A 12,394-nucleotide genomic window follows, 5' to 3' on the forward strand; every position below is an offset into this window, starting at 1 on the left:
GGTACATCATTCTATTATCCTATAAACCAACTCCTTCATTACAAGACAAACACTCATTGCTGTAGGGTAACACTGCAGAAAACTATATAATTACCAAGTACAACAAACACCTGTTATATTTAGAAACAGCTGAATTATGTGCACAACAGGCATAGAAGAGGGCAGTCTCTTTGTGCAAGAATGTCTTGTAGTGTCTGGGTTTAAAAACGGAGAAATCAAAAATATTCACCAAATATTTGAAAGCTGCAAAAGAAGAACTTAAATTTGTCTTCAAACAGGATGCAAGGGATGCAACAATCCTGAAACATATTCATTGAAGTTATTTGAGCGTATTGTAGTCATACTCGATTTAAAAGATGCAACAAAGTCACTGTTCTCAATTTAGCTTACCCTCTCCATTTTATAGTTGAAATATTTACCACTTCAATTCTTATAACTTTCGTCTCCATTGATGTCATTCTCTCTTTAGCATATATGCACACTCTTCGTTCTTGCCCACTGTCATTCACTGCCTTCTCCCTTCTTCTGATTCCCCATCTCTTCATTAACATAACATTGTTTCTCCCCCATTTTTGTAACATTACTTATTTTAAAAACTATTGCAACCACTTTACCCTATCAATTTTTCTTCCTCTAGTCTGCAACTATTTTCAATAATCTGCCAGCTCCACACCTCACTGCCCACGTGCTCAACAAATTCCAAACGGCTTCATTTACTGTCTCATTTTCACTGCTATCCATTTTCCCCATCTTTTATTTTTCTCTACCATTTTCCTTGTTATCCATCGTCGTTGCTGTTTTATTATCCTTTTCTATCAATCTCAGGTGCTGATTTCCAACTCCCTTTGTCACCTTTTGCACCCATTTCCAATTAGTTAATCCTCAATTTACCTCCATTACATTTACCTATAGTTTTCAAAAATAGAATTATTGTATCTGGTTCAGAAAATCAATCTACCACAGTGAGATCGTAATTTTGTCCACTACTATCACCAAGTGAGAATTAAATTGAAACGTTGTTTGTGCGGCTACTTACCATTTCAAGAACATACGAAAAGAATCCTTCCTCAAGCAAGGCTGCTCTTCAAAAATCTTCTCTTTCAAAACTAGGCCCTTACTATACCGGCAGTCTTTCTCCAAAGCTTTGCATATGTAATAAAGACAATCTGAAATGAGAAACAATGAGGTTTCACATGTGTTGTTTTAAATAATGCATGGTTTGCTAACCCACCTCCAAGTATCAGATATTTCAGTGTCTATAATGATCCACCTACAAAGTTTCAAACCCCAGGTTAAACTACAAAGCCTTTTGGCTTTGAGTCACTGACAAATTAAGCAAAGTACTCTGCAAAAAAAGATTGTGTTGAAATTATTCTACAGCAGAAAGTGAATTAAACTAGCAATGTGCTGTTGGCCAATGCATGTACAGTGCTAACCATTTAAATCAATGCTTCTGAGCCCATATAACTTTGTCCATGTAACAGATAGTCAACATTGCCTGCCAAAGGTAAAGTTAGACCTTGGCTGAGGTATATTGATAATATAATGTTGCAACATCAATTCATCTTCAATGCTTATGATGTTGGCATGTAACCAATTTCATACAAAAAAAACACAATTCAATCTGTGGAAGAGCCCTTAATCAATGATCCCAATACCAGCAGTCCATCATGAATACATATACCAAAAATAAAAACTCAAACACTTCAAACCCAACACTAGCAACCATTAATTAATCAATTAATTTTGAAAAATGTTTCTCCTCTACAAGATAGGAAAACTGTTTCAGTAGCTCATGCTTTTTGAAGGCATCCAGTTGAAAATAGGCAAGCAATGAGTATAAATAATTTTACTACTCAGCACTGGTGATACACAACTATTCAGCTGCTGTCAGTATCTCATCTTCCTCAGCTACCTTCTTGGATGCTGCTGCCTCAGTAACTGCTCCCTTCATGCTATCCCTTTATGAAGTTACAATATTACTTACAGGATCATTGATAACTGCAATAGCCAATAATTCGCTATTCCATATTCCTAATTTTAGGAAGGGAGTTCAGCATCAGCATGATCTACTATAATTTCACATGGTGAAAATATAATGAAGTTATCATTACTTTAAACAAAAATGTACATGGAGCAATTCTGTATTGTTTCCTGCTTTAAATGTATCCCAGTTTTTCTTCAGGAAGTTCACTGCTTGAAGCAAATGCACATTAAAGGATAGGCATCTTGCAGTAATTTTTTTAATATATAAATCATAGATTTATACATAAATTAAGAGTCCAATGACTCTACTCGATTTACAATTATGACTACGTACCTGAGCACTGCTCCAATGCCATCCTTAAGTTTGCTGATGACACCACTGTTGTCGGTCGAATCAAAGGTGGTGATGAATCAGCATATAGGAGGGAGATTGAAAATCTGTACTCACTTCAACTCTGCTTCCCACTCCCATTCAGATATGTCCATAAATGACCTCCTCTAGTGCCATGATGAGGCTAAACTCAGGTTGGAGGAGCAACACCTCATATACCGTCTAGGCATTCTCCAGCCCCTTGGTATCAATACAGAATTCTCCAACTTCCGGTTATTCCCTCCCCCTCCCTTCCCCTATCCCTATGTCACTCTGCCCCCTCCCCCAGCTGCCTACCACCTCCCGCATGGTTCCGCCTCCTTCTACTACCCATTGTTCTACCCTATTCTTTCTTCACCTTTCCTGCCGATCCCCTCCTTGCCCCTCTTCCCCCACCCCTTTATCTTTCCCCTTACTGGTTTTTCACCTGGAACCTACCGGCCTTCTCCTTCCCACCCTCCCCCCACCTTCTTTATAGGGCCTCTGCCCCTTCCCCCTACAGTCCTGACAAAGGGTTCTGGCCCAAAACGTCAACTGATCGTTTCCACGGATGCTGCCCGACCTGCTGAGTTCCTCCAGCATGTTGTGAGTGTTGAAAATCTGTTTGAATGGTGCCACAACAACACCTCTCAGCAATATCAAAGAGCTGATTATTTACTACAGGAGGAAGAAACTCTAGGTCCATGAGCCAGTTCTCATTACAGGTGTCCCCGCTTTTCGAACGTTCGCTTTACGAAACCTCACTGTTACGAAAGACCTACATTAGTACCCTGTTTTCGCTAACAGAAGGTGTTTTCACTGTTACGAAAAAAGCAGCGCGCGATAAAAGGCAGCGCGTGCTCCGAGCAGCCGCTCTCCACCGGATTCGGAACTGCAATCTTGCCGGCATTGCTTAAACACGTGCCTGTGAGCAGCCGTTTGCAAGATGAGTTCTATGGTATCGGAAAAGTCTGAAAGGGCTCGTAAGGGTGTTACACTTAGCATAAAACTAGACATAATTAAGTGTTTTGATTAATTATTATTAATTATTAAGTAAGGACTAAGTGAGCTTGGCTTGTGGAAGCTGACGAAGATGATGTTGAAGAGGTTTTGGCATCCCATGACCAAGAACTGATAGATGAAGAGCTGATGCAATTGGAAGAGGAAAGGATAACAATCGAAATCGAATGAGTAATGATACAGTACAACTTTAATTTTGAAAGGGTACGTCGGTTTAGGGGATATTTGCAGGATGGTTTGAGTGCTTACAAAGAACTGTATGATAGAAAAATGCGCGAGGCTCAGCAGTCAAGCAAGCCTTCCACATCAGCCACAGCAGACGACGAACCTCGACCTTCGACATCGAGGCGGGTAGTCATTGGAGAAAATGAGCTGCCTGTTCTAATGGAAACAGATGACGAGATGACTCCTCAGTGTCCCACCACCCCAACACCCAGGCCGCGGACAGATACCGATTCGCGGAGAATACAACGGTAGCCAGGAGGCACACAGCACATCTTTCAGAAAAAAGCCGAAATAAACAAGCTAATTAATTAGGTGCTGCCGGACATGTAATTGTCGGCCCAGATCAAAGGCGATGCAATCTAATCCACTAATGAGCACATCTACAAAGAGCACTGCCAAAAGACAGCAGCATCTACTGTCGAGGACCCTATCACCCTGGCCATGTTCTCTTCTCACTGCTGTCATCAGCAAAGAGTTACAAGCGCCTTAGATCCCACACCACAAAGGTCAGGAACAGTTATAACTCTTCAAACATTAGGCTCCTGAACCATCATGGATAACTTCACTCACCGCAACACTGAACTGATTCACAACCTATGGACTCATTTTCATCTTGTGTTCTGGATATTATTTATTACTTATGTATTTATTATTACACTGGATTCTGGATAACCAAGTCACATCAGGACCAGTACATTTTGGCCCAATTAGCAGCTGCCCCAACTCGCCAGAGTTTCATGCAAATAATTAAAAAATTAAAGATATTAGTGGGATTAAACTCATGAATATATTTCTGCCAGCCAGATGTCACAATTCAAACAGCAAAAAACAGCTATCATTAGGATTAAAACTGTCAGCCATTGCTGCAAAGCTTTCAACTTTCTGCACAATACTTTCTTTTGATAAAACTATGCTTGGGCAAGCTTTAACTATCATATCAAGCAAGGTGCACCTTCTCCAATCTCAGATTTTTTCAGGTCATTCCTTTTGGTGTTAGTATTTCATCCTCTGCTCAATCTTATTTTTTCTTTCAGCATTCTTTATCCAGTCAGTGTATTATACTTGACATAAAATTCAGTCTGTATTTCTTTGCATGTTCTTTCTTCATTGAGACCCTTCAGTGCTTTGTACTTGGTGTGCAGTTCTTGAAAGGTAACAAGTTTTTTTTTGCCAAGGCCAGTCATGATGCTCATTTACACTTTAAGGGTTCATTTGCACAAAACAAACTCATCAAATAGAAATTGGAGCACACACTAATGTGTTCAAACATTTGTCTCAAATCCAGCCCCAATTTATCGGCAGCCCAATCTACCGTATTTGTTTTTTTTTGTATTTGTACAGTTTGTCTTCTTTTGGACACTGGTTGTTTGTCAATCTTTGTTCATGTATAGTTTTTCATAAAATCTGTTGTATTTCTTCAGTTTCCTGTAAATGAATAGTGGATTCATTGTCATATGGAGACACAAGAGACTGTAGATGCTGAAATCTGATTCATTGCCACATACTTCAATGTGGAGCAAATGATGACAACAATATGCAGAAGCTGCCTATGAGGGCTGGAGTTGGTTAGACTGAGGAGAGCACTGTGGCCACTCAGCATGAAAATGCTGGATGCTGGACTCTGGGCTCAGAGCTTCAAACTCACCAGGACAGTGAGTATGGACTGTTGTTGGGGAAGCACTAGTAAATAAGCTTATAACTGTGGAGAAATTTCTGGACGAGAGAGCTGTGCACTGGATGATAAGGAAGACCATAGTGTCCTTTTATTTTAAGATATACATTATTCATAATATACCCAGTAAATATAATCACTGCTCTACTTTGTCTACATTCACCATGCCAGTAGTTCATTCTTTTCTCAAGCAACACACCCATGGACACATAGGGCGCAGGCCCGCAATGTCCATTGTGGTCTTCCCCTTTGCTATGCTTCACCATGCTTCAGTTTGCCCATCAGCATATACATCTGCACTTTGGTGGCAGCATTCCCTTGCAGACATCTCCTCACACTGGAAGACTCAAGTTTCATGCAGATGACAGTACAGCTTTCACTGGATTACTGATCCTCCAGCAGTGTCTATCTGTGTTGATGTACAAACCAAGGAATGCTCAGGACAGGCTTCTAAAGAACTTCGCATCCTTTTCCAGACCTTGGCCAATGCACAAAGTGGAAAATTACCTCATCCACACTGCCACCAACTTAAGGACACCAAGCAGTGAGTGTGAGACTAACTGTGCAGGAAGTCTTTGATGAGTAGGGTCCTTCTTGTTGCCAGCCAAGCAAGGTCTTGGTGAGTCCTGGTGAAGAGGAATTCAGCCAATCAACTGAGTCTGCTTGAGAAATCATCCTGCAGAATCCATCATGACCCCCCCTGTCATCCCTGCAGAACTTTCCATGGTGGACATGGCCAAAGGCTGGTTTTCCATAGAGACATAGAAATAGACATAGACTTCTCTGCAAAGGGCAAACAGTACAGCAAAGCCCAACTGAAAGGAACTTTGCGTGGCAACAAGGTGAGGCCCAGCCTTCACAACACTGAGGACAGGTAGAATTTCAGCAAGAGTGAAAGCTGCAACGTGGTCTGCATGAAACTGGGTGTTCCAGTGTGAGGAGATGTCAGCAAGGGAATGCTGATTTACAGAGGCAATATGTAGTGAGGAGAGGGCAAAATTGCACTCAACAGGACAAGCTGCAACGTAAAAGGTGGACAAAATCTAAAAGGGCGAACACAGGACTGAAGGCATTATATTTGAATGCACACAGTATACAAAATAAGGTAGATGAACTTGTAACACAGTTGCAGATTGGCATGTGTGATATTCTAGGCATCACTGATGCATGGCTAAAAGATTACAGCTGGGAGCTTAATGTCCAAAGATACACATTGTATCAAAAGTGCAGGCAGGATGGCAGAGGGAATGGCGTTGCTCTGTTGGTAAAAAAAAAAAAAATGAAATCAAATCATTAAAAAGAGATGACATAGGGTCAGAAAGTTGAATCAACTGAAGGAACGGCAAGGGTAAAAAAAAAGACCCTGAAAAGAGTTATATACAGACCCCCCCCAAAAAGTAGTAAGGATGTGGTCTACAAATTAGAGTAGGAGATAGGAAACACATGCCAGAAGGGCAATGTTACAATGGTCAAAGGGGATATCAATAGGCAGGTAGATTGTGAAAATCAGGTTCTTGCTGGATTCCAAGAGGGGGAATTTCTAGAATGCCCATGAGATGGCTTTTTAGAGCAGTTCATGGTTGAGCCCACTAGGGGATCAGCTATTCTGGATTGGGTGTTGTGCAATGAACCAGAATTGATTAGAGAGCTTAAGGTAAAAGAACCCTTAGTGGCAACAATCATAATATGATTGAATTCACCCTGAAATTTGAGGAGGAGAAGATAAAGTCAGATGTATCAGTATTACAGTGGAGTAAGGGAATTACAGTGGTATGAGAAGTGAGTTGGCCAAAGTTGATTGGAAAAGAATACTGGCAAGGATGACAGCAGAGCAACAATGGCTGGAATTTCTGGAAGCAATTCAGAAGGCACAGGATATATACATCCCAAAGAGGAAGAGGTATTCTAAAGGAATGATGACACAACCATGGCTAACATGTGAAGTCAAAGCCAACATAAAAGCCAAAGACAAGCAACACACATCAAAGTTGCTGGTGAACGCAGCAGGCCAGGCAGCATCTCTAGGAAGAGGTGTAGTCGATGTTTCAGGCCGAGACCCTTCGTCAGGACTAACTGAAGGAATATAATAGAGCAAAAATTAGTGAGAAGTTAGAGGGTTGGGAAGAGTTTAAAAAACAACAGAAGGCAACTAAAAAAGTAAAGATGGAACATGAAAGTGAGCAAGCCAATAATATTAAAGATGATACCAAAAGTTTCCTCAGATACATAAAGTGTAAAAAGAAAGGCCAAGAGTGGATATTAGATCACTGGAAAACGGTGCTGGAGAGGTGGCAATGGGGAACAAGGAAATTGTGAATGAACTGAGAAGTATTTAACATCGGTCTTCATTGTGGAATTCTATGAAGAAACAACAAGCAGTTTAGACAAAGGAGAATCAGTTGATATTGTGTACTTAGATTTTCAGACAGCCTTTCACAAGGTGACACGCATGAGGCTGCTTAACAAGTTACGAGTCTGTGGTATTATAAGGAAGATTCTAGCATGGATAAAGCAGTGACTGGTTGGCAGGAGGCACAGAATGGGAATAAAGGGAGCATTTTCTGGCTGGCTGCTGGTGACAAGTGGTGTTCCACAGGGAGTCTGCATTGGGACAGATTCTTTTTACAAAATATGTCAATGATTTGAATGATGGAATTGATGGCTTTGTTGCAAAGTCTTCAGAAGATATAAAGATAGATGGAAGGGTAGATAGTTTAGAGCAGTGGTCCCCAACCTCCGGGCTGCGGAGATCTGATCTGGGCCGCCATTTACTTGCCGGACGGCACCTAATTAATTAGCTTATTTATTTCGGCTTTTTTCTTAAAGATGTGCTGGGTGCGTCCCAGCTACCACTGCACCCCTGCATGCTTCGGAGGTTGGGGACCACTGGTTTAGAGGAAGTAAAGAGGCTACAGGTGGACTTAGATTAGGAGAAAGGGCAAAAAAAGTGGCAGATGGAATACAGTGTCAGGAAGTGTGTGGTCAAGCACTTTGGTAGAGGAAATGAAAGGGTTGATGGTTTTCTAAATGAAGAGAAAATACAAAAGTCTGAGGCATAAAGGGATTTGGTAGACCTTATGCAGGATTCCCTAAAGGTTAATTTTTTTATTTCAAGAGAGCTAGAATATAAAAACAAGGATGTAATGCTGAGAAGAGAAAATCTGCAGATGCTGGAATCCAAGCAACACACACAAAATGCTGGGAGGAACTCCGCAGACCGGGAAGCATCTATGGAAAAAAGTACAGTTGACGTTTAGGGTTGAGACGCTTCAGCAGGACTCAATGTAATGCTGAAACTTTCCAAACCACTGGTGAGACCTCACTTGGAGTACTACAAGTAGTTTTGGGCCCCTTATCTTAGAAAGGATGTGCTGAAACAGGAGTGGATTCAAAGGAAGTTCACAAAAATAATTCCAGGGTTGAATGGCTTGTCATATGAAGAGCATTTGATGGCTCTAGGCCTGTATACCTTCTCGTCTCCATCTGAGATTCTGCCAACAACGGTTGTGTAATTTGTGAGTTAAAGATGGCATATCAGCTGTGCCGAACCACACAGTCGTGAATGACTGTGCGAGTAGAGCAGTGGGCTAAGCACACATGTCTGAGGTGCACCAATGTTGATCAACAGCAAAGAGGAGATACTATTACCAATCTGCAGATTGTGGTCTTCCGATTAGGAAGTAGAAGATCCACTTATAGAGGAAGGTACAGAAGCCCAGGTTCTGTAACTTATCAATCAGAATTGTAGGAATGATGGTGTTAAACACTGAGCTATAGTCAACAAACAGAATCCTGACATAGGTGTTTGAATTGTCCAGGTGATTGAAGGCCATGCAAAGAGCCATTGAGATTGCATCTGCTGTAGACCTGTTGTGGCGATAGGCAAATTGCAGTGGGTCCAGTAACTTGCTGAGCCAGGAGTTGATTCTAGCCATGACCAACCTCTCAAAGTACAATAGTAATCAATGCAGCTCACAGTACTCTTAATGGGCACTAGTACAATTGTTGCAGTAAATACAAATTTTCACTGTGCCTAAATGGTCATAATTGAGGGGTAATCCTGGTTGCAGGATGGTTGGGTAGTGGCTGATTTAGGACCTGTGTTTTCTTTTAATATTCAAAACAAGCTCCAGGGCCCAATATGCCTTGGTAAAGGCATTCAGGATATATTGGAGATCTTTTTCAGAGTATTCTGAGATGGCAGTAATGCATTTCTCAATATAGTATAATGCTGCAATAACTCCTGACACACACCCGTATGTTTTCATTTATGGGATCCATTCTAAGCAACTGAAACAGAACAAGGGTCATCAGCCTTCAACCTGTTCTACCATTCAACAAGATCAAAGCTGGGCTTTGTCTCAATGCCACTTCCTGCACTAACCCCATATTACAGGCTGACCACCACTTTTCCAGAAACTGATGGTTCAGCGCCCCTTTTAATTTGGACAAAATTATAAGACGCAGTTTACTGGGCAGCCATCTGTGGTGAGATTCATTTTGATGAAAGCATGCCATTTTTTATTATTTACATTACACTAGGTGGTAGGCCCAATAATTTGTTTATTTTATGTAAATTTAACACTAGCTATGGCTTCTAAGATAAGTGCAAGTACCAGTGGTGGTATTGATCCAAGAGAATGTTGAAATGTTGAAAAAACTGGACCAAGGATCCAGTGACATCATCGTCCAGAACGGCAGCTTAAATCAATAGCTCCTCTGGAAAACGCATATATTGCCCCGTTAATCCATCAAATATAAGATCTTTCGAAAATATCTGAATTGATAAGGGGGGCAAGAATGGGGAAAAAGAATGGAGATAAAAAAAGCATCACTGCGGAGCCCATGGACGAGAGGTGCAACTCGCGGCTCTCCTACCCAAACGTGTGCTAGCAAGGCTGACGATGGGCTTCGTTCAGGCAAAGCAACAAATATGATAAAAATTCTGGAAGAGATACGGGGATTCCAAAAAGATATAAAACAGCAACTCATTGATATCGAGTCAGAGCTCGCCAACGTCAATCAAAAAATAGCGGTGGCAGAGACTCAAATTGAGAAGGTGGAAGATTGTGTGTGCAAAACGTGGAACGGATACTAAGAAAGACAATAAAAATATTAAATCAACAAGAAAGTAAACTGATCAACCAGGAGGGAAGATCACGATGGAAAAATATTAGGATATACAGTGTTCCCGAAGGAGCGGAGGTTTTGTCTATGCTGGAATTTGTAGGAAAGTTGCTGTGGGGTGCGCTAGAGATTTCCTCCACTATGGAGCTTGAAATTGAGAGGGTGCATCGTGCGCTTGTCCTGCGGCTTACTGGAGACAGAGAAGATAAGCCACGCTCAATAGTAATTAGATTCCTTCAATACAGTACCAAGGCAGATATTCTACGAAGAGCCTGGGGTAAGAAGAGGGTGCTTTTGGACGGGAAATTAATATATTTCGATCAAGATTACCTCCCCGGTGGTCCTGCAGAAACATAAAGAATATTCTGCAGTAAAGCGAATATTAAAGCAAGGAAAGATTAGATTCCAAACTCCGTACCCTGCTAAATTGCGGGTGTTCTATGAAGATGGCATGCAACTATATCAGACAGTGGAAGAGGCAACTACAGACATGAGGAACAGAGGGCTGTCCGTCAGCGTGATCAAACCGAGGGAAAGCCTGACTGAGCAGTTATCCCGATCTGCTTGAGAAATAGTAAGAGAACCGAGAAACCAGGGGACGGGAGGAGGGCAAGAGAATATCAGGAAGAGACTGTGAGTTTTCCAAAGACAGCCCTTACCCTCTCCAGAACAGCCATAAGGTTTGGCTAACTTTAAAAGTGCTGATAAGATAAACGGAAGCAAAAAGAGACGGTGCTATACCTAATTCAGGATATTATAATGCGGATTTTATATTAACTCAATTTTTTTTATTCATTCATTCACTCCTTTTTCCCCACCTAAATGAGAATATATATATGGGAGGAATACACAGGGAAATCTTTTCTGTGTAATGGACATAGACTTGTTCACTTACTTTTATGGGTACTGTGTAATGGGGCCCCCAACTCACAGGGAGGAGGGGCTATCCCCCACAGCTAGATGTTTCCTCCAGCTCAACCCAGGGTCATCTATTAGAGACCACAGCCTTGGAATCACACCTTCGTTGCCTTTTTTTTATTATTCACGTTTCTTAGTTCTTATTTGTTCAGGGAGTAGATCGATTAAGTTTTATTCTGCTAATTTCAATGATATATTGACAGATAAATACACATGGCTAAAGACAAAGTAAAATTCATTTCTTTTAATGTCAATAGGCTGTTAAATCCAATCAAACGCAGTAAAATTCTATCCAAAATGAACAGAGAACAAGGCCATGTAGTATATTTACAGGAAACTCACAAGTGATAATGAGCATGGAAAATTAAAGAGAATGGGCTTCACTAATTTGTTTTTCTCCTCATATAAATCAGGACATAGAAAAGGAATTGCTATTCTCATCTCAAGCAAGCTAAATTTTGTAAAAGTATTCGAAATGGGAGGTAAGGAGGGCAGATATATTCTGGTAAGGGGGAATATAGATGGAAATTCAGTTACTCTATTGAATATATACGCACCCCCAGGAAGTCATATTAGTTCCTTTCAAAAAATGACTAATATTATGGTAACGGAAACAGAAGGTCCCCTGATATGTGGGGGAAGTCTTAAATTTACAATTACAACCAAAGTTAGACTATTCTAATAGAAAAACCTATGAAACAAAATCAAAAGAGTTAATACACTTTTTGAGGATGTTGGTTTAATTGATATAAATTGTTATTTGTCAAGTAGGGTGCCGTGCACAATCCCAATTTGATGGAGATGGACGTGAGAGCACGGAAGAACATCTAGTGAAACTTCTGAAATGCCTGCTTCACTGCTGCTGCTACTGTGTGGTCCAGAATCTCCGGAGGAGAAGGCCCCGAGTCTTTGGTTTTGCTTGTTGCTCGGCAGCCAGGGTGGGGTCGAAGCGCTGGGCAGAGGATGGCGCTCAGAGAGGCTGTGTCAGAGGGGCTGGTCGGAGGCGCAAAGTTTTCGGACGGACTCAGAGTTCGCTGCAGTCGGGTGCTTCCAATGGTGCTGCATCGACCAGTTGGCAGCGCTTGGAGGTTCATGGC

At 41.3% G+C, this 12,394-nt stretch overlaps 1 protein-coding gene across 3 annotated transcripts in view; it reads right to left on the reverse strand.

Moving 5' to 3' along the window:
- Positions 1 to 12,394, reverse strand: part of cabin1 (calcineurin binding protein 1) — a 667,425-nt gene that overhangs the window by 598,685 nt on the left and 56,346 nt on the right. For all 3 annotated transcript variants that reach the window (XM_072243543.1, XM_072243541.1, XM_072243544.1), the window contains exon 6: positions 1,037 to 1,166. In XM_072243543.1, coding sequence (XP_072099644.1) covers positions 1,037 to 1,166 — 130 coding nt within the window. The remainder of the gene's footprint in view (positions 1 to 1,036; positions 1,167 to 12,394) is intronic.

This window comes from Mobula birostris, chromosome 25 (genome assembly GCF_030028105.1).
Source record: "Mobula birostris isolate sMobBir1 chromosome 25, sMobBir1.hap1, whole genome shotgun sequence".
Taxonomy (NCBI): domain Eukaryota; kingdom Metazoa; phylum Chordata; class Chondrichthyes; order Myliobatiformes; family Myliobatidae; genus Mobula; species Mobula birostris.